At 56.2% G+C, this 21606-nt stretch overlaps 7 protein-coding genes and 1 non-coding gene across 8 annotated transcripts; 3 read left to right on the forward strand and 5 right to left on the reverse strand.

Annotated features, from left to right (window-relative positions):
* BZA05DRAFT_418856 (uncharacterized protein) lies at nucleotides 1-2415 on the reverse strand (the record flags this gene model as incomplete). Its single annotated transcript, XM_051485548.1, has 7 exons — nucleotides 1-54; nucleotide 143; nucleotides 413-874; nucleotides 935-1219; nucleotides 1275-1547; nucleotides 1628-1751; nucleotides 1836-2415. 7 exons carry the CDS (start codon nucleotides 2413-2415, stop codon nucleotides 1-3), a joined length of 1779 nt encoding a protein of 592 aa, XP_051339488.1.
* Nucleotides 2416-3005: 590 nt separating this feature from the next.
* On the reverse strand, nucleotides 3006-3862 carry BZA05DRAFT_398560 (uncharacterized protein). The gene has a single exon (XM_051483718.1). It carries the CDS (start codon nucleotides 3645-3647, stop codon nucleotides 3117-3119), a length of 531 nt encoding a protein of 176 aa, XP_051339489.1. The 5' UTR covers nucleotides 3648-3862; the 3' UTR covers nucleotides 3006-3116.
* Nucleotides 3863-7949: 4087 nt separating this feature from the next.
* On the reverse strand, nucleotides 7950-9544 carry BZA05DRAFT_398568 (Leo1-like protein-domain-containing protein). Its single transcript, XM_051483719.1, has 2 exons — nucleotides 9370-9544; nucleotides 7950-9313 (listed from the first exon to the last, which is right to left on the reverse strand). Exons 1-2 carry the CDS (start codon nucleotides 9380-9382, stop codon nucleotides 8016-8018), a joined length of 1311 nt encoding a protein of 436 aa, XP_051339490.1. The 5' UTR covers nucleotides 9383-9544; the 3' UTR covers nucleotides 7950-8015.
* Nucleotides 9545-10060: 516 nt separating this feature from the next.
* On the forward strand, nucleotides 10061-12864 carry BZA05DRAFT_49014 (uncharacterized protein). The gene is made up of 3 exons (XM_051488353.1): nucleotides 10061-10316; nucleotides 10438-12437; nucleotides 12495-12864. The coding sequence occupies exons 1-3, from the start codon at nucleotides 10274-10276 to the stop codon at nucleotides 12597-12599; spliced, it is 2148 nt and encodes a 715-aa protein (XP_051339491.1). The 5' UTR covers nucleotides 10061-10273; the 3' UTR covers nucleotides 12600-12864.
* Nucleotides 12865-15576: 2712 nt separating this feature from the next.
* BZA05DRAFT_337649 (amino acid/polyamine transporter I) lies at nucleotides 15577-17376 on the forward strand (the record flags this gene model as incomplete). Its single annotated transcript, XM_051480865.1, has 4 exons — nucleotides 15577-15767; nucleotides 15832-15892; nucleotides 15955-16587; nucleotides 16654-17376. 4 exons carry the CDS (start codon nucleotides 15577-15579, stop codon nucleotides 17374-17376), a joined length of 1608 nt encoding a protein of 535 aa, XP_051339492.1.
* Nucleotides 17377-18633: 1257 nt separating this feature from the next.
* BZA05DRAFT_t179 lies at nucleotides 18634-18735 on the reverse strand. The gene has a single exon. It is a non-coding gene; the product is annotated as a tRNA-Met (tRNA).
* Nucleotides 18736-19019: 284 nt separating this feature from the next.
* BZA05DRAFT_436382 (uncharacterized protein) lies at nucleotides 19020-19524 on the reverse strand (the record flags this gene model as incomplete). Its single annotated transcript, XM_051486406.1, has 2 exons — nucleotides 19107-19524; nucleotides 19020-19043 (listed from the first exon to the last, which is right to left on the reverse strand). The coding sequence occupies exons 1-2, from the start codon at nucleotides 19494-19496 to the stop codon at nucleotides 19020-19022; spliced, it is 414 nt and encodes a 137-aa protein (XP_051339493.1). The 5' UTR covers nucleotides 19497-19524.
* Nucleotides 19525-20264: 740 nt separating this feature from the next.
* On the forward strand, nucleotides 20265-21023 carry BZA05DRAFT_321426 (uncharacterized protein; the record flags this gene model as incomplete). The annotated part of the gene is made up of 1 exon (XM_051480449.1): nucleotides 20265-21023. A coding segment is annotated over one exon (759 nt), but the record flags the coding sequence as incomplete, so codon positions are not given.
* Nucleotides 21024-21606: the final 583 nt, after the last annotated feature.

Below are 21606 nucleotides of genomic sequence, written 5' to 3' on the forward strand. Positions count from 1 at the left end.
TTATGCCGGTATCCGGGGCGTATGATACGCGAGGCTGGATTTCGCAGCGCCGGCCTGCAAAGTCCAAAGTCCAAAGCTCAACCGACCAATACATGTTCCAATTCCAATTCCGATTCCGATTCCGAAAAGCAAAAAAACATACCCTAGGTAAGATGTACACACAGATTGTCCAATGTGATAATAATAAGCGTACCAAGCGTGCCAAGCGTACCAAGCGTACCAAACCAAGTAAAGCAAAGTAAAAGCAAGATTTGTGCTGCAGTGTAGTTGCAGTCCGTCCGTCCGTCTACCTCCCCTCCCCCTCCCCTAGCACCCATGCACAAACAAATCCCCCTCCCCCGTGCGCCTCTTCTTGACCTGACAATGAACCCTCGTAACATAGCCCTGGACCTCCTTATCTGCCTCATCATACAGTCTCTTAAGCGGGAGCTTCTGCGTCGGCGCCATATCCTGCCTCCACACCTCGACATGGTAGGCCTTTGCAGGCCAAAAGCCGGCATGGGACTCCTCCGAGACCGCGAGCGGCGGCTGGAACACGCACGTTTCGACGGTACCGTCGCCGCCGAACGGCGTGCGGATTATCGACAACAGGTGCAGCGCGAGCGCGTCCAGGTCGATCGGCTGCGAGGCCGGTGGCGCGTGTGGGAATGCCGCCGCAAGGTTCGGGTCCGACAGTGGGAATAACCGTGCGTATGGCTGCACCACGTCAAGGAACTTTTTGGCTAGTGGGTCCCGGTCGGAACAGGTTAGGAGCACTTTCACCAACAGCGTGGCCGATGCGAGGTCGGCTGCGTAGTCGGCCGCTGGCCGGTGGTGCCGCTGCTTTTGCACGATTTGGAAGAGGAGGAGGGTTAAAGAGTTGAAGGATTGGCCGCTGGGGATGGGTTAGTGGGTGAGTGATGAGGGAGGAGGGAGGGAGGAACGGGGGACAAACATTACGAGCCAACACCGTTTGAAGAGGATTTGCTCGTTGTCGATGATTCCGACGACGGTGGCAACGTTGTGTGCGGCTTCGAGACACAGGTCCATATATCGCCGGGCTTCCTCTTTTGTGCCGTCATAGAGCCATGGGTCACCAGCATGACGGCTGACAAGGAGAATGAGCGATGGCCGCGTCAGCAGCAACATTGAGCCGAGATACGTCAAGTGCACCAGCAGGATCGAGCGGCGGGTAGAGCTGTCGCAGGCGTCACTGAGAAGGGTGTCGAGGCGCATGAACCTACATTGGGTCAGTGGGGAGAACATCAGGTTCTTGTAGGTGGACGAATTCCTACTTTGGCAGCTCTTGCAACCAGCACTCCAGTTTCTTCATGTACGCATTTGTCACATTGATGCCGCAGCGGCCCGTTCCATAGACGTTCTTCATGATTTCCTCCATGAGGAAAGCGATCCTGCCCAGTTCCGTCTGCACCACTTCGACGTCCACCACAACCATTTCCGCGGTAGGGGTGGTGGGGGAATCTTCCCCGTCCTCTATCGGGGTGATATCGATGGTATCCGATGGGCTCAAGTGCTGTGCAACTCGGCCGAGTGTACCTACCATCCAGCTGTTTTTTTGACGTCAATATCTAGTGAGTAGCGACCGCAGGAGGGCCGAGCAGGTAAAAAAAAAAGCTAGAAGGCGTACCTCTCCAGGAATTTCAGTGACCGCCAGCACTTCCTGTACGGGATCCTATCCCTCCCTTTGAACAGCCCAGCCTCGTCGTTCTTTTTATGCAGTCCATATCTCACGGCAATCTTCATCGCAGCCGCTGCCATCCGCAAAAGCATTCCCCGCGCCGATCAGCAATCTCCCCTCCCCGAACCTGCCCAGGCCTAGGAGAGAGCAAACATACAGATGTACGACATAGCGACGAACCTCTTCTCGATGATGGAAAACAGGGCGCACAGCGTGTATACCCTGATGACCCTGACCTCGTCGCCCTTCCTGACATCCTCGGTGTAGGCCTTTGCGGTTTCCCACAGGGCAATCCTTTGGGCCTCTGTCACACCCTCGTAGTCGTACTGGGCGCCCACCGCGGCGATGGCACACAGTTCGCCCAGCACCGCCCGCGTCCGCCGTGCGCCGCCCCAGTAGATGCTCCGGAATAGGTCGAATGAGTTCTCGCGGCTGATGATGTAGAACAGTGTCCCGGAGCAGGCATAGAAGGCATCGAGGATGGTCGAGATCAGCTCGGGCGGCGGCAGGCAGGCGAGCGTGTAGCGGTGCGGCGGCGTCGACGTGATGGACGGGAAGTCGGTGATGGAGGGCAGCCGGCTCTGCGCGCGGATCGGCCGGAGGAACTTTATGGCGAACGTGGGCAGGCGGATCTCGGCCTGGGGAGACGCCGAGGGCGTGGGGGTTGGAGAGGGAGAGGGAGAGGGCGTCGACATGAGCGAGAGCTGGTATTGAGCGTGGCCGTCGTATTGTGCCATAGCTAGAGGAGGAACTGGAACTTTGCGCTTTTTCGTTATGGGATCGATCGATCGTCTGCGAGATACCCTGGAGAGATCACGAAATATCCGTGATCCTCGACTCCTTAAGCTTAAATATATACCCACCCATCTTCCGTTCTTCCTGTTCCCCCCCATCCCCTTCCTCCACCCTTCCCTTCCTCCCCCGCTACCGCCGCTCGAGGACCGCCCAATTCTCTGGTCCAGGTCTCGGAGTCCCATGGCCAGGCCAGTTGTGTGGGCCACTTCCAGGGTGGCGAGCGGCCCGATGCGGCATAGCGCACTATTTCTAATCCCCCCCAGACCGCATCGACACCGCCAAGTTCCAGCCTCCCAATCAGCCGAGGAAATCCTTACCGAGAGAAAAAGGAAAGAAAAAAAACAAAGGAAAAGAAGCACCGAAAAACAAAGGTGCACGTGGGATCAGCAAGAAGATATCTCCACAAAAATAGGGGAGGGGGTCCCGGAAACAAAGACATGTCAAATCTGGACCCGTCGATCGCGATTGCAGACGTAAGGAGAGAGACAGAGAGGCCAGCTCGGCGCTGATGAGCGCCAAGCGGGCTGCTTCCGCCAACCACCACCACCACCACCACGCCAACCGACCCAGCCAGCCAGCCAGCCAGCCTCATCTCGCCGCCGCCAGGACAGAACGCAACCAAGACGGATCTACATACTGCATGCTATCCAGCTATATATCCAGTTATCCAGTTATCCAGTAATAAATAATACACTGATGCGCAACAATGTCCAGTTTCGGAGCGCGGGTTTTTGCTTATTCCATTCCACCGACCTCTGGAGGAGTCTGGTTGGTTAGGGCTCGCTAGAGCAGAGCAGCAGTCCGCTGCGCAAAGCAGCGAAGAAGCCCAGACACAGACACAGACACAGACGGTGTCAGCAAACCAAACGCGCCCGAGCGCCTCGCGGCCTCGCCTCGCCCAACTATTTGTGGGGCGAGCGGTGCGGTGAAAGTGAAGAGAAAGTGAAGGTGAAAGTGAATTTGTTGCAACTTGTACCGGTATCATAGATAACTTGTTGCGCTGTTCTGTGCTGTGCTGTGCTTGGAGAGTTCGCACATAGCATATCATATCACATATCGAGAGTTCATATCTATCGAGAGACATACATAGAGCACATAGAGCACATAGAGCACCGGTGCCTATAACTACCGGTATCCAGTAGATACCGACGATGAGCTGAGCGCTTCCATGCATCCGATTCCAAAATTCCCATTCCTCCTTCAAATTTAAGCCTGTTGATCGTCGACGACGGACTCGCAAGTTCGCAACTAGATATCACATCAAGGATTCACGGATTCGAGGTTTGGTTAGATAGATGCTTGCATATCATAGTACTCCGCATACCCATAGCATATGACGCGTGTTTGCGCGAGCGCTAGGCTCCGCAGGCACCACGCAGGGTACATAAATACCGTAGCCGTGCACTCCAGATATCGGTACAAAGATTCTCCATATCAACGGCATCGGGATGTCTAGTTGCCTCCATATCTACTCTAGATACCGCACTCCATACATACATACCTGGGATGGTTTATGGCTTGATGGCTCTCGGGATGTAGACAGACAGACAGTAGGGCAGGGACGTCCTCCGTTACTCATTTCGGAATGGCCAAGCACGTGTTGGTTTGTTACGGATGCGTGGTCACTCTGATCGCTGAGTCTTGAGGATTCCACGGTCGTCGGTGGGTATGTAGAGTATTTACACCGGTCTGCATGTGATATGATGGATCATATTGAGCTGTGGAATCTGGAATCTAGATGTAGCTCGATGCTGTGGATACCAACAGAGCGCGATGCCGGTAGGTACTGTGCTCGAAATCCCCCCAATCGCATGGGCCAATCATCCAATCACCCAATCATCCACCCTCGGTACATATCCACTCTATACATACATATAGAGTACTCTAGATACCCACGATTCCAGCCAGTCCCAAAAACCCCGATTCCCGTCGCCCGCAGGGCCGCAGGCTGCATAGATGGTACCCCGATCGGCGGTGAGCGAGCGAGTTTTTTTGTTTACTCATCACATGAAGGTATTGCTTCCGACCTGGGACAATGGCGGTTACGTAACTTCATAACCGGCCTGACGGCGTCTGCTGCTGCGCTGCCGAACGGATGCCCCTACATACGCCCGCCAGCTGGGCGGTGGGTGGGTGCATGCTGGTTCTAACTTCCCGGCGGGTTCTCAGTGGGTTTGCCGTATTCGAGCTATGCACTTCTGTGCAAGACCAGGACTCAGCGGGACTCAGCACGGGACTCAGGAGAGAGCGCCGTTAGCCGAGATGGCTGCCAACAACGCCGCGCGCGCCGCGTGGATTCCTCACTACACATCGGCGCAACCTAGAGTAAGAGTGAGAGTAAGAGAAGAGCACCTATCGGCCGGACATACGGTAGATGTGTAAGTACCTTTTGTTTTGTTCGTCATAGGCACTTTTAACGCCCTGACCTATCCAGAGTAGAGTAGAGTGCCAGGTATCGACATCATTAGCATTAGCAGCGGCATCGGCTAACGGGGTACGAGGTCGGGGTTAATTAGCAGCTGTGGCTATCGCCGGTGTCGGTAACTAGCGGTAGAGAACTACCGCCGTCGTGAATGTGATATTCCCTCCTTCCCTTGGTTTTCTTTCCTCTTCTGTATGTATGGGTTCTCTGGCGAGTAGCGACGCCAGGCCTTGGAAATTGGAATTCCAAATCTCAAATTTCAAATGCGTACTCTACTCACATGGCCGGAAATGTGGCTGAGGATGTTCAATTACTACGGTGAGCCAATCACAGCCACAGCTCTAACAGGGGGGGGATAAGTCTTTCCGGCCGTGTGAGTACTCTACATACCGGTATTGCTCGTCCACAATACCCGATGAGGTCACCGTACTGGTTCAATACTGGTTCACCGTTCGAGTGGCGTTCCCCGGAAACAACCTAGAGAGGTGGGATGGCTGTCGAACTGGCCTACCTGTCGAACCCGCCCAGTCGCCAGGAGAGGAGTTTATGGATGATTGGTTGGCGTCTGAGCGGGTTCGACAGGTAGGCCAGTTCGACAGCCATCCCACCTCTCTAGGTTGTTTCCGGGGAACGCCACCCACCCCTCTACAGCCGTCGCCGGTGGCCGGTGGCCGAACCCGACATTTGAAGTTCAAGGCGCTGGTACCGTACTACCTACACAACACCCTGCCTGTGTCTAGCAGCTGCAGGAGTGCCCACCGCCTCGCTGTAAGCCTGTAACTACTCTAGCATCCGTCCTTCCGTCCACAAACAGTTTCGAGATGGGGAGGTGGGGAGGTGGGTACGCGGGTGGGTAGGTAGGTGGGTGGGTAGGCGGGAAACCGGTTTCTGGAATCTGCTGCCTACTTCACCTCCCACAAAGTACTAGTCGTTGCTGTCGCTGTCCCGACTCCCGACTGCTGTCTGCTGCCTTCTTGGGGCGCTCCTGCCTTCCTTCCTTCTTCATTCTCCATGGCGGGGGCGGGGCGGGATGGGGGGTGGGGGGTGGAAGGGGGGGCACTGGAGGGGGTGGACACTGGACACTGGAGGGGGTGGACACTGGACACTGGAGGGGGTGGACACTGGACACTGGAGGGGGGGCACTTCTTGCAGCGATGACCGCAGGCCGCAGGCGGCAGGTCTGTGGCGTATGCATACATACCGTATTCGGGCGCTCACAGTGCACAGTCCACACTACCAGCAGCAGCACCACCACCACCACCACCACCACCACCACCACCACCACCACCACCAACACCAGCTGCAAGCACGCTGGGCGCCTTTTTTGTTCTTGCACCCCAACGGTCGTATTCGATTGGATTCGCTTTTCTCGTCCGCGCGAGGTCTGGATTGGCCTGACGCCGCCCTTCGATCATTTCTCCTCACTTCTCCGCACTCCCCACTCCGCACTCCCCTCCAACCGTGGTTCTCCATCGAACCACCACCATCATCACCAACCCGTAGTCCCATAACATTGCACATTGCACAAAGATAGGCGGTAACTAACAAACTGTGTGGTCATTTTTTCCCCAGGTTTGGACGGTGGACGGTGGACGGTGGACGATGGAGGATGAGACTCGTTTAACTTGGGATGATAGAGTAGAAGGCGGTATAGTAGAGTATCATACTTAGCGCAGAAACCAACGTGCCCAGTTTACGGCCAAAAACCGGAACCTGGGGCTGTATGGCGAGTGATATTCTATGATAACTGGGTGCATCATACCATTGCGACCTGCGCTGCGGATTCCAGTCTCGCGTACCTATCATACGCCCTCGGATACCGGCATAAGATATTGGCATACATAGGGTTTGGCGCCGCAACGGACCGTGTGGACACATGACAGCGGGATCTCCACGCCCTTTGCTTTGCGGAGCGGGTATAGATAGGAAAGGAGTTTCTACATAGTTCTTCGGTACGTTCGCCACGGTCTACTAGTACGTACATATCTACATACATATGTAGAAAGGCCGTATGCGAAAAGCAATCGATGTTGCCTCTGCCGCGCGGACACGAAGTAGGTATGATACCTATCCCGATTCATCACTAGCACCGTGTGTGTGTTTTCGCTGGTGCGCTCTTGGTACATACATCGGCTTGGTGCCCAGGCCGTCAGGCCGCCAGGCGGGGGAAGGGGATTGCCGCGCGTCGAGCCAGTTGTCCGGCCTGCTAACGGGATGTCCTGTCCAGTCCCGACTAATTTTAGGTATGGTCGGGACTGGTCGGGATATATCCGGACTAAAAAATTTCACGTCCGAACTCCGGACTGGTCGGGATATATCCGGACCGAAACTTTTCTGGTCGGTACTGGCCGGGATACTCTACTCTATACCCGTCCAGATCAAAATCTTTTAGTCGGGGACTGGTTTCGGTCAGAGGTCACATGGTTACGGTTGCGGTTGCGTGGTTGCTTGTGATATCACTCGCGACATAATTGATATGGTTTGGTCGGGTTGGAAATGAGCCGTGCACAGTACATAATGGAAAGAACCGCCTCGATACCCGGTGCGGATGGTGCCGCTCTATAAGAGTCAAAACCTAGACGCGGGAGCATCTCGACAAGTGCTGCCCCGAAGTTCGAACGGAAGAGCTAGCAGACGATCCTGCGGGCAGAGGTTCGGACGGAGACGGGGAGGGGCAACGGCGTGTGTACACTACGGTATATTGTCATGTGCCTGGAAAGGTCACGAGCGATCAGCGATTAAACAAACAAAAAAGCGTGCACGGTAATCGATGTACCTACTACTGCTAGGTGGCATGCAATCAGACGCTGAACCGTGCAGAGTAACTTGTGGACTGGAGAGGGAAATGTATCATACGCCGCCATATTCTGTGTGGGATAAATTCGAGTATGAATCATGATCAAACAAAAAGAGCGTGCACTGGTGATGCTTTCCCACCTAGGTACTCGATCAGAAGTCTGGAGGGCGGTTCACCGTGGATATGGCGTCACTCATTCCCCGACGTTCTGCCTCCCACTCAAGGAATATCACCGATAGTAAAAGTAAGCAAACAATAACCATTCCAAGCGCTCCTATGTTCAGTTCATTAAATACACCGCTCCCTATGCGTGTGTGCGTAGGTTACTCCTCATCACTATCGACGACCCTCCTCCTCTTCCGATCACGACTCTCGCCCCTCTGGCGTCTAGCGGGCCGCTCCTCCATATCCTCCTCCTCATCGTCGTCATCCGTCGCCTCCGCCTCCTCCTCCTCATCATCGCTGCCCTCGATAAACTCATCCTCAAGGTCGTACTCATCCTCACGGACGCGGCCGCCCCTGGTGATCGGTGGCGAATCGCGCTTGCTCCTCGTACCCGTGACTCTGGCGTAAGAACGTTTAGCAGCGGACTCGAGGGGATCGCGATCTCTTGCCCTGCGGCGCTGGGCCTCGAGCTTGCGGTTGGCGCGCTCCTTCTCCTTGGCTATGCGCTCTGCCTCCTTGCGCTCCGCCTCAGGATCCTTCAGCTCGCTGAGCTCGAGCGGCGTGGTGCGGCTCGGGGTGGGGACTGCAGACTGCAGCTCGTTGTGAAGCCGCTGGATCGCGTAGTCCGACGCGAGGTTAACGCTGGCGGAGACGACGTTGAGCGAGCGCGTGGCGTGGCCGACGACGCGGAGCGTGCCCGCGCTCTCGTGCGGGTCCAGCACGAAGGTGTGCGAGTCTTGCGATGGCTTGTATTTGCTCGGCTGGGTGGGGTCAACGGTTAGGTCCTTGAGCGGGAGGTCGTAGAGGGTGGGCGACGACGCGATTTGGAGCGACATGCTGCCGTCGCTCCAGCGGATGACGCGCGCGTTGCTTTGGAGCTGCGCGGGGTTGCGGGGGTCACGGCGGACGCGGATCGCGGTCGTCGCCTTGGTGTACGCGGATGTGGTCTCGCCTGCGGAGATGTGGGGAAGGACGAATTTCTCCGGGTCGAAGAGTTGGGGCTCCATCGAGAGAAAGGACGGGATCTTCATGAGGTACAGGTGGGAATCGCTGCCGGCACCGGGACCAGGATGTCGCGGGAGTGTGATCTCGACGAAGCGCTCGGGTTCGGGGGTAGGCGAGTCGCGGACGGCCGCAGGCGTGGCGCCGAGTTCCGCGTCCGAGAACAATTCCTTGTCCCGTGCCTGGGCTTCGTCGTCATCGCCGAAAAGGTCGTCCAGTGGCTCGTCGTCGTCATCGTCGTTGGTGGTAGTGAGGTTGGGGTTCTCGTCGTCGGCCGTGGTCTTGCCCACGCGTTTGCGCGTCTGCGCGTCTTCCTCGTCGCTGGCATCTTCGTGGTCCGAGCCGAACATTGTGTCGTAGCGATTGCCCGTCGGCTTCTCGGGGGAGGCGATGGCGGCATGTTCTGGTGCCGCCTGAAGGGCAGGGGACGAACCCCCGTCGAGGGAAGAGAGTTCTGAAGGCGATTGAGTTAGGAGAGAGCGTGAAGCTGGGCGTGATTGCAGAACGTACCTGAGTCGGACATTGTGTAGTTGTGGTTGCTCGGTCGGGCTGCAGAGTAGTGAGTGTGAATGGTGGATGGGGTGATATGGATGGAGAGTGGTGGTGGTCGTGGTAGTGGAATTCGTGTTTCGGAGGTTGATAGATGATTCGCGCCGCATGCTGAAAGCAGCTCCACGACACTTTGGCTCCCACGCTATCTCGGTCCACGTGATACTGCTAACAGTCCACGTGACAAGGGCGCTTACTAAGCGACTTCCGCTCCCGCATCCGCCACCCAATCCCTTCGCCAAGACTTCGGCTCTCGCTGCTTCCTCGCTTTCGCCGTGTCGGTCGTGCCGCGTCGCACTGCACAGGTCGATGTGTTGGCCAGACAACGCAACCAGCGAAAGCAGAGCAGAGCAAAGCAAAGCAAAGCAAAGCAAAGCAAGGCGAAAGGAGCTGGCTGGCTGGCTGGCACGCACGCAAGCAGCAGCAGCAAGCAGCCATTCAGCACATCGCAAAGCAAAATTCCCACTCACCACTCACAACTCAACACCTTCGCCCTCTCCCGATCATAAATCTACAACCTCAGATCTCTTCATTTATTCCGAACAATTCACCCCTCTTCCCCCGCCCCACCCTGCCCTTGTCGTATCGAACGAACTCTTAAGAACGGGTGCCCCTACTCAACCCACAACACTTGTCCCCCCCCGTTCCTTCGCCAGAAGAAAAAAACAATCAAAACAATCCCACTCCCAGCCCCTCCAATTCTACGATCCTGAGGATCCTATCGTTCCCGCTCCGACCCCCACCGCCTGCCGATACGAGACACCACCGATCCCAGAGCAGAGACATTCCCTATTCGTCGGAGTTACTTAGAGAAGGAGAAGTATAGATACCGAGAGAACTTCTCGACTTCTCGTCGTCCGCCGCGATGGCCGAAGCACGGAAATCGTACATGACCAAGGAGCAGCTCGGTTTGAGACCCCCCTCCTGCTCACCTGCCTGCGTCACCTTCGCCAGCCGCACCCCGGCCGGACAAGACAGAGGACAAGAACAACGAAAATAACTGACGGGCTACGTGTGTGAAACGGACAGAGCAATACCTGGCAGACCTGCGAAACAACAAGCCCCAGCGCCCCTCAGGCAGCCGGCCGATATCGGCATCGAAATCGCGATGGTCGATTCTGCGCGCGGCGACCGCCTCGGTCCCCCCGCCAGCCTCTGAGCCCGTCGTCATCGATCCATTCGGGCCTCCGACCCTTCACAGTGCTACTCCTCCGCCTGCGCTGAGTCGCCGGGAAAGCAAGCTGATCCGGAAACACTCGTCGGGAGCGTCGCACAGGCGGTCCAACACCACCTCATCGATCCTGGGATTCGTGAACAGATCTCCGCCGAAATCCGCGGGAGGAGAGGCCGACGAGAAGGGATGGGATGGAGTGGATCGACAGGATGGCAGGACCGGCGACACCGCAAGTCCGTCGCGCAGCTCATCGAATGCGAAGAAACGCGAGTCGGCCCCCGCGGGCAGCTTCCGGGGGTTCTCTTCGGGGTTGATCGGCGGAGGCGGCACTGGGAGACCGCAGAGCATATCGTCCGGCTCGAGTTCCTCTTCTGGGAATTCGGAGCGGAAGAAGCGTGTGTCTTGGAAATTGCCCCGGAATGAGGCTGGCGCTGTTATGATGCCGCCATGTCATCCCCCAAAACCAGAAGACGCATCGAAAATCGAGAAGGAATTGACGCTGCACTTTGAATCTTTATCAACACAGGACGCCCTGCCAACTATTGCCCCTCTGAGGATCAACAAAGCCGGTTCCCCCAGTCCTTCGCCGAATACACGCGCCGCCATGACGGATTCGCCATCGAACAGGACGGCCGTGGCAGGAGTCCCCTCGCAAGCACCCAGTGGTAGTCGCAGACAATACGGAACGCCACTTCCCCGTCGAACGGAGTACGTTGAGCCATGGAGGCGGGAACCAACTCAGGAGAACAATCCCAAATACACGACGACTGACTCTACTGAGGCATTGCCATCGCCACCGCCCTCAGGGTCTGAAGAAGACGAAGCTGAAGCTGAAGCTGAGATCCTAAAGGGGCTCGGTAGAAAGCCGTTCCCGAAAGTTGGCGGTCCGAGCGGGCCTAGAGGTCCGACCCCTCCTCAGGAGCAGACCCCGGTCCGGAAAAACACCACCAAATATGGAGCTCAGGTGAAGCCACCGCCACCTCCGGTCATCGCAATCGTCGAGGCTCCCAGTTCCCCGCCGACTGTTGCAGCACCTCGGGTCACGGTGTCCAGGTCAAATGCGGCACCGACCATCCCCGCGATATCATTCCCGGACGACCCTCCCAGACCCTCCATCAACGCCTCCGGTGCGAAATCCTCTCCGGCCGTGCCGACCATCAACTTTGGTGGCAATGGTGATGGAGGTCGCAAGGTTCCTTCTATCCCCTCGATCTCCACACCTGATGCTCCACCTTCAAACACACGCCCCAGTGGCCGCCCACTGCCGCATCCCCGTGGCGCAACGACCTCCTCCGTCTACTCCTCCTCCTCCTCAACCACGGGAGGACGTGCCCGCGCCAGCTGCAACCTGTGTAGGAACCCGATCGAAGGCCGTATAGTGACCGCCGGATCCCTCCGCTTCCACCCCGAATGTTTCCGCTGCGACCACTGCGAAACGCCGCTCGAGCACGTCGGCTTCTACCCGGAGCCCAAAGAGCACCGCTCCAAGCGGCTCGAAAAGGCCGGCATCGAAGAAACTACGCTTACCGGCAACGGCACCGGCGTGCGCTTCTACTGCCACCTCGACTTCCACGAGCTCTTCTCGCCGCGCTGCAAGAGCTGCAAAACCCCGATCGAGGGAGAAGTCGTCATGGCGTGCGGCAGCACCTGGCACCCTGGCCACTTCTTCTGCGCCGAGTGTGGCGACCCCTTCACCGCCCAGAGCAAGTTCGTCGAGAAGGATGGATACGCGTGGTGCGTCGGCTGCTATACCAAGCGCTACTCCGGACGCTGCAAGAAGTGCAAGAAGCCTGTTACCGAGACGGTCGTGAAAGCGCTCGGCGGCGAGTGGCACGAAGATTGTTTCTGCTGCACGGTTTGTTCCCTTCCCCTCCGTCTTTACTACCGCTGGATACTAACGGAAAGAAAACAGGAATGCAACACCACATTCGACGACGGCCGATTCTTCGTCCGCGGCACCGAAGGCAGAGAGGTTCCCGTGTGCGTGGGGTGCGAGGAGAGGCGACTCAAGGCGTAGGAGCCCGTCTTCCTCTAACCTCTAACCTCTCATCCAAGTGTGTGTGCGAGTATGGATAAATTTGTGCGAGTATGGATAAATTTGTGCGAGTATGGGTTTGTGCGGCGTGTGTTTTTGTGCAGGCATTGGGCGTGAGTTTAAGCATACTTAGGGTCTTTTTTTGATTGGTTTGCATCATTTTCCTTCTCATTTTCCCTTTGTATCTATTGTGGTTGGATCAGCGTGCGTGCGTGTCTGTGTGTGGCTTGCGGCGATGGTTGTCATTTTTGATTTTGGTTCTGATGTGATTTGAGTTGATGCTTTTTGATGCGTTTTGTTTGGTGCTTTTGGAAGGGACGGAGTGTGTACTTTACTTTAGCATATGAACTACCTAAGAGGTATGCGAATTGAGCTTGAGTTGAGCTTGAGTTGAGCTTGAGTTTGTCGGGTTAGTGAAGTTCAATTCAATCATCCGTCTCCTCGGCGCGGTCATGGCATTGTTTTTTTCGACATCAGCCTGCTCGGGGATTTCGGGGATTTTGGAAACTTCCTAATCTATTCTAGACACGCCTCTAGACTCGGAACTAGAGTAGAGCTCAGGACCCGGGCGGAAGGAACGCGGCGGGGCGGGGCGGGGCGTGGTGCAGCAGTGGCAGGTGGATGAGGTGGATGGCTGGAGGAGCTATGGAAGCTAGATACATACGGAAGCTAGTTGAACGCGGAAGGTGGGGTGGGATGGTGCTTGGGAGCCTTGGGACCAGGGAGGCGGGGAGGCGGGGAGGCGGGGAGGAGGGGAGGCGGGGTGTTTCGTAGAGCTTTGGAGAGGTGATGATTGTGATTCAGTATGCTGCTAATGATATTTACTGACGATGTGTACGGTGTGAATGGCTACTGACGATACATATGATGTGAATGGCTACTGGCGATACGGTTTGAATGGCGACTACTAGTAGCGGGTGCGATTTGTCTTGGAGAGGGGGTGGGATTGGAAGCTGCAGTGGTGAGCATGAATGGCCGTTGAGTGACTACCAACTGGCACTCCGCCTTGCATAGAATCCCCCGAACACTTCCACCCGTCATTGACTCCGGATCTAGGCACCTAGGCGTTTGCTTCACCACTTGGTCTCTCGCTCATGCCTGTCTACCCACACAAATCCAAGCAAGCTCATCATTCATGTAGAGCTTAGCGAGAATCATCCTCGACAGCAACGACATCACTCCAGACCCCGCGCTTACGCAGCCAACTACCTCCCTAACTACCACAAGCTTTTACTCCGAGTCTCCGCCATACGAACCCATGAATGATGACATGCCTGCACCGTACCGGTATTAAGCTTAATGAAGCCGACCGCCGACGACGACGAGAACCAGCCATCCCCAAGCCATCCATCCAGCAGGGTTGAATACTTACCCACCTACCTGCCGAACATGAAACGTGCTTTCTGGACCCTGGGACATCTACCAGGTAGGTATTCGAAGTGCGATTCGAATTCACCACACGCCTGCCGGATAGATAGGAAGAAGTGGCTTCCACGTTTCCACGTTTCAGTGCCTTCGATCTGGGGGCATACTCTACGTATATGGATCTATCGAGGGCGTATAACTATATAGTAGAGATGGGAGTGGATTCTGGTTAGTAATTTCACGGCGGTTCTCAATCCTCGATTCCGACTTCGTTAGTATCGAGGAGGTAGTCGCGGTGGTTCTCCCGTGAGAGCACATAGGAGAAGGAGTGACAGTACAGGAGTGACAGTACAACGCGAGGAGCTCAGGGATTGACCAAACAACTGTACTATGTATTTACACATGTTGTACCAACTGCGCATGATCGTCCGGGATGGCCCGGGTCTCGTATGCACTATATTCATGTAGGGTGTCTCGATATCGTCTTCACACAGCATCACTCCCCGCACTCCCCCCTTCCCTGCTTCCGAATGTAATTATGTGAGAAACCACCCGCCCACCCGCCCACCATCCTTCCCAACGTCTCGGGGCTTTCCTTCCGGAAGCGGCCAGATCTCTCGATGCCAGGCCAGGCCAGGTCGGGTCAGGGGATCCATCCACTGGTTTAATTCCGCAGCATACATAAATACATGAGTATGTATGATGTATGTAAGTAAATGACGGGTGATCTGCGGCTGGCCCGGGCCCCGGAGGTTTGAACTGCCGTACGTACGCAGAGTACAATACATAGGCTTGCGGGGCTTATGCTTATACTTATGTTTAAATGCCTGCTCCTGCTCCCCTGGGGTCTTGTATGGGGCCTTGTCTTTATCGAGGATGCAACTACTCGAGTATATGTTGTACATGCGCGGCAGATATGTGTGTGCATTGTGCATACGTACCTTCGATCAGCGGGGACTTGTGTGTCTGTGTCTGTGTCTGTGTCTGTGTTCTATATAACGGCCTCTCCCTCGGGGCGGGGGGTGGCGGGTACCCGCGTGCAACGGAACGGCAGGTGCTCTCGAGTCCCTCCCTCGCTCGGCCTTAACGCCTTAACGGTCACTCCCCCTCCCCACCCTCCCTCCCTCCCATCACCACCAGCCGTTCCGATGTGGGTTGTGGGCTGTGTGTGAGCTGTGGCTTCCCGTGAAGGGGGGGATGGGTGGATATAATCACCGCAAGTGAGCACTGCGCTGCTCCCTTTTCTTTTTCCCTTTTCTCTCCCTCTACCCACCGTACGTGTGTACTGTACATACTGTACATACTGACTCTCTAGAAAGCAATAACTATGGCGGATTCAGCTTCAGCAGCGCCGTCGTCAAGACAACACTCGGCGGAAGTGGAGCTGTGCACGATCCGCTCCAACACGAGCCATGAGCAACTATTCCCGACGTTCTACCGGCGCAATGGTGGCGTGGGTGGTGGTAGCGGCGGGGGCGGAATGGGCGGCGGAATGGGCGGCAGTGGTGGCGGTGGGCTGCGCTCTCCGACCGCGACGATCACCACGGCGGCCTCGGCCTCCTCCTCATCGAAACCGGGGATCGCGCGGACAAATATGGAAAGAGTGGTGTATGCGCCGATGGCGGAGCAGCAGAAGTTGGGCTACTTCTCGACCGCGGCGCTGATCGTCAGTAAGTGCATCGGCACTGGCGTCTTTGCGAAGCCGAGTGTCGTGCTAGCCAATGCCGGTGGGAAGGGTGTGGCACTCGGGCTATGGTTTGCCTGCGGGCTTATGAGTCTCGCTGGGTGAGTGGGAAATGCACCGAGGACGAGGGGGGGAATGATGGATGAGCGGCTAATAAGTGCAAAGGCTGATCGTCTATGTCGAGATGGGACTGGCGCTGCCATTTTCGGGCGGAGAGGTTATCTATGTACGTTCGTTGTTGCCGTCCCTCGCTCCTCTTGATGGCATGTCCCGCTGACAGCCGTAAAGGTAGACGAAGCCTACCCGCGGCCCAAATACCTAGTCGTGATCGTGATCAGCCTTCTCTTCGTGATGTTAACGCACTGGGCTGGCAACTGCATCACGTTCGCGAAGCTGATCCTTCAAGCGTTCGACCCGGGCAACGCCAATCCCTCGTACCACCTACAGAAGTTCATCGCGCTGGTGATGCTCACGGCGGTGTGCGCGGTCCACATGTTCTCGCGGAAGATGGGCATCGCGCTCAACAACTTCCTGGCGATCTACAAGGTCTCGCTCGTGCTGTTCATCATCATTGTCGGGTTCGCGGCGACGGGGAGGACGCAAGGCGCCGCGGAGGGGTTCAGGAACCTCGGGCTACAACAGCTCGTCGAGACGGAGAAGAAGAGTATGCAGGAGTATGCGAGTGCGATCCTGGGTGTGCTGTGGGCGTACACCGGGTGGGAGAATGCGAATTATATCCTGTCAGAGGTGCGCAGGGGACCGCCGGGCCATGAGGGAAGGGTCTTCAAGGCCGCGGCGTTCGTGAGTATTGGTGGGTTGACGCTGCTATATATCCTCGCCAATATTGCGTATTTTACGGTGTTGAGTAATGAGGAACTCCTGTTGGAGGGGGATATCGTTGCGGCGAAGTTTTTTGTCAAGGTGTGTCCCTCCCCCTCCCCCCACAGCCAGTCCCACTCCATCGAGTAAAGTACTGACGACGGCCAGGTCTTCGGCAAAAGCGTCTTCTCCGAGCGGGTGCTCAAAGTGATGGTAGCGCTCAGCATTCTAGGCAATTTCATCAGCAGCACATACTCAGTGGCACGGGTGAAGCAAGAAATCGCCAAACTGCGGATCCTACCCTTCTCCCAATTCTGGGCGCGACAATCCCACTACGACACGCCATCTGGCGGTCTTCTCCTACACTGGCTAGTCTGCGCCACCTTCATCGTATTCACGCCCAACAACCAGAACGACGAGGTATACAACCTGGTGACGGACCTGTTCGTGTACGGGCAGACATGGATGATCATCGCGGTGTCCCTCGGCATCATCGCACTGTACTACCAGCCGCTGCGGAACTGGCGGCCGCAGCTGTTCCCGTTCGCGGTGCTCGTGGGTATCATCGCCGTCTACGTCCCCGCGCAGCTGTTCGTCGTGATCCTCTCCTGGTGGCCCGCGCCCGACGAGGTCGAGAAGAGGAAGGAGATCCCGTCATATGTCACCCCCGGCGTCGCCACGGGGATCATCGCCTTCGGTTTGGTGTACTGGATGATGTTCGCGAAGGTCCTGCCTGCGCTGGGCTACGAGGTCTCGAGTTGTCCTGATGAGCTGGTCGATGGCAGCAGGATCGTCACGTACAAGAGGTACAAAACGGGGTTTGCCAAGCGCTGCGAGGAGTGGTGGGATACCCGCGTGTTAAGGAGGCGGAAGGAGGTGCTGTTGTCTTGAGGTATATATGGCTCGCGGATGAATCAAGGGTGCGTTATGTAGTGGTTAATCAATATAATGTTTGTCGTCTACACTGCAATCTGTTGCGCCCTCTTGCTCACGTTCCATCACTCGATATTCGAGTGATGCACTATGCCCTGATACCAGCGGAGACACGCAAAAAAATCAAAAACCTTCACCACCCCGATGGGTAGCTTGAAAACCCCCGAGAATTGAACCACTGTTCAATCCCCATCCGCCGGGTGCGTGACTACTAGGCCACGCGGGGGATTTTTCGTATTGGAGGATGGAGGGCGGAAAATATAAAGTGGTAGAATGTTTGCTAAGGGGCAGCGGTAGCAACGGGACTCTTCTCTTCTCCCTACAGAACTATCTATCATGTTTGATGCGCATACTCGAGCTCGGTAGAAGGATTCCTTGCTGACGGAGCTGACGGACATATCTCATTTTCGTGCTTCATGGTGGGTGTAAGGTTTTCTCTTCTGCAAGCAGATACTTCCATCTCCTCCCTTATGGTTCTTCCGTACACACCTCCATCCCCTTCCCGGACTCTGGCACATAGTATCTGCATTATCCAGTCACCCCCTTTTGTTCTTGTTTAATCATCATTGCACTCGATCTTAGCACCTTGGTAGAGATGATAGCAGATCACATATCCGTTTCCATCCAGCTGTTGGCACCGACCGCTGGCCGCGAGCTCAATACTCTGCCAACTGGTTCCCTATTGCTCACCGCCCAGCCCAGTCCTCTCCTCAAGTCAACTATCCCTACTCAACACCAGCAAGAAAGACACAACGAAGGAGAGAAAGTACTGGACATCAGCTATGTAGCCATACCCTTGAGCTATGTAAAACCCTACAACCGAGGCCGGACTCACTCCACCACCCCTCAGCCAACGCAGGCACTTGCGGCGTCTATGAACTTGAAGCCTTCGGGAATCTGCTAGAGTATTGATACTGTGGAGTATAACAGATGAGGAATCAATAGGTAGTCAATGGGAGTGTTCGCCCGAGCTTTGGGATATTCTCGCCGTTGTTGCTCTCGATTATCCCAGCTTCAGCAGCTGATTGGTGATAGCCGGCATCGACGTTTGCACCAACCGTCGCTTACCCATCCCAGCCCTGGTCTACCTCGAGGTTCTGCAATGCTAGGTGCATATGATGATTAACCGAAACAAAAAGCTTATCCCCACCCCCAGGCTCTCTGCCAACACCAACCAGCGAGCAAAACGATATGGTCCTAGTCAAAACAAAAGGATGTCCGGTGCGAGGATCGAACTCGCGATCTTCGGATTGCTGCCACTGAGTGGAAGTCATAGAAGATATGAGACCGACGCTCTACCAACTGAGCCAACCAGACATAGGTATGTTTCGTTCGGTCCGTGACGTATATGGAAGCTTGAAGAAGACTCGACTGCAGGCTGCAGCCATGCGCCAGGCTACCTACTGACCAGTGTTCAGCTCAGTGATACATCCTCGAACACATACCCCGCCATAGGTATCTCGGGCATTCCACGATGTCGATTTCTGCTGCGTTTCCCTAATTATTACTATCACTAACGTACGGTAGAGTTTGGAGTAGGTATACATTATCTCACGCCTTTCAAGGTCCTCGATATGTAGGATCACTTAGCTTGATCTCACTCAATAACCATTGCGAACAGCCGTCTGTGCGGTTGATATGTACATGCATTCTCAATCCTTTCCAGCCCTTTCCTTATCCAACCTCACAACCTCCTCCATCACGCTAACGACCTGATCAACCGTAAACCGATGCATCAGCTTCCTCCTGGTACCCGTATCCCCCTTCCCACTGACTTCGCCCACCACACCATCCCCTGTGTCCCCCACCCCCTTCCCCACCCCCACCGCCACCTCCCTAGCAGGCAGAATATGCACCACGGGTACATCGAACTCATACGCGTCCTTCCATCGCGTGTTACCGCGCTCGCCGCTGCGCTTGCTGGAAGCCATGACGTCAACCTCGGTGTACTCGAATGGTCGGCGCTCCCATGCCTGTGCGAGCACGTCGCGTGCCGATGCGCAGAGCCCGCATGAGGCGCGCGTGAAGAAGGTTACGTGCACTGGAAGGCGGCGGAGGAGGGGGAGGGTCGGGTGCATCGTGTGTTGGTGAAGAGGGGGGGGTGGGGGGGGAGGGGTGAGGTAAGCGAGTGGTGGCGGGGGTAGAGGGGTTCGCGTAGTGTGGCCTCTGGACGTCCGCTAGTTCATGATGCAGCACTCGCGTTTCGTTCTCGTTTCTCGGGGATGCCGAGATCGTTGGGATGGTGGAGTTCGCTTGGCTGTGCATATCAGTGGAAGCGTGATCTCGTAATCATGTAGCGCATTTTGCTCAGCCGTGTTGTGTGCTCCGTCCCGACTCTCGTCCCCATGCATCTTTGATGCGAGAATTCAAACCACGCTTGTATATGCCATACCTATCTCCCTATCCCGGCAAGAATCTTGCATCACTCACAAAACATCCTCTCCATCCTCTCCATCCTCTCCATCCTCTCCATCCTCTCCATCCTCTTGTAGACCTTCCAAGTTCCACCGTACAAAACCTAATTCCTAATTCCCAATTCCCATACAGCAGACTCTATATCCATATACAGCAGCAGGGTGCACGAATTACGTATGTAGAACTTTGCATAGATAGATCATAGAAGCAATTAATTTCCTTTCCTGTGATACCAGTAGTCCACAACCCAGATCCAGACCCGCATTGTTGGGGCCGCTAAGAAAACTCTGCTATTAACAAACCAGTGGTCCCTTCAAAACCCCCCACTGCCCACCATCCCGGCGTCCCAGCGTCCCCTCCATCTCATCCTCGCATCCACGCATCCACGTGGCATCGCACCTCATCGATCGCACCGCACATCCCATCCCACAGCAATGCAGCTCCTCACCCTCCTCCCCCTGCTCCTAAGCCTCTGCCCCTCCTCACAGGGGCGCAACCTCCCCCCGCCCGGGCCGCCGTCTCACCCAGCGGTGTACATCGACTTCGACGGGACGATCGCGATTAGCGAAGCATTCGAGAACCTCGCGACGACGGCGTACCTCTCCGTCTCCTCCAGCTCCGGGATCCCTCCCTGGTCTCATTTCGGCGACCTCTACATGGCCGACTACTACGCGGCGATTGGGCACCTGCCGAAGCCGACCACAATCTTGGAGGAGCTGCACCTGCAGGCGCTGCCGAACCTGACGAGGGCGGAGAGGGATTCGTTTCACCGCGTCAAGGAGAGTGGCGTGTTTGATAGCGCGAGCGAGATGGCGCTGCGCGAGGAGGCGGCGACCGTAAAGGTTAGGCCCGGGTTTTGGGAGTTTGTGGCTGAGGCGGAGAAGCGTGGGGTGAGGGTTAGTGTCCTCTCGAGGAACTGGTCGGTTCGGTGGATCCGCACGGTGCTGCGCGAGTCGGTGGGCGCCGGGAAGCTGGCGGAACGGCTATACATCTATTGTCCCGAGATCCTGCCCGACGGTGTGCTCGCGGCGAACCCGAGGGATCGCCCGGTCGATGTGTTCTCTGGGGATGATAAGAGGGAGGTTATGAAGCGGGAGCGCAGGGGCAGGGAGGAGATCGTGTTCATTGGCGATGATAACAGCGATTTGGCGCCGATCCTGCAGTACCCCACTGTCGTCGGTGTGGTGGCCGGCCTGGATGCGAAGTCGGCCAGGACGATTAGGCGCGAGCCTGGCGTCAATCTGTGGCGTGCGGCTGATGGGTTCGTGAAGCGCACGAGTGTCGCCCGTGGTGCCTATGTGCTGGAGGACTTTAGGGAGATGATCACGCTTCTGGAGTGGGATACGGCTTTGAAAAACGAGACGATGCCGTCGCCGAAGAAGAAGTATCGCAAGGAGTCGAAGGGTGGTCGTGGTTATTAAGGCTTCGTCTGGATGAAGCGAATGTAATACGCGCCAAGCGCTAGCAGTAGTGAGTAGAAGAAAGAAATATATAATGTAATTCAGCATTCCGCGAACCGACTTTACCGCACATCATAACCTATCGGCATTTTTGGCGGCTTGCGCAGCTCCATCGCATGAAACTTCGTGGCCTCAGGTCTATGAAAGAGGAGTTTCTCCACCAACTTCGGCCTGCCCGTCTCGACTGCCACTTTCCACTCGTACTCCATCCCCGATGCCCCAAACAGCTCGCCACACATTTCGAGCCAGACCTCGATGATCCTCAACCGCGGGCCGCGAGGGGTAATGTTTCGGACAGGGACGTAGGCCGAGA

Source organism: Tricharina praecox (assembly GCF_024521635.1).
Source record: "Tricharina praecox strain CBS 144465 chromosome Unknown BZA05scaffold_12, whole genome shotgun sequence".
NCBI classification, from domain to species: Eukaryota; Fungi; Ascomycota; class Pezizomycetes; order Pezizales; family Pyronemataceae; genus Tricharina; species Tricharina praecox.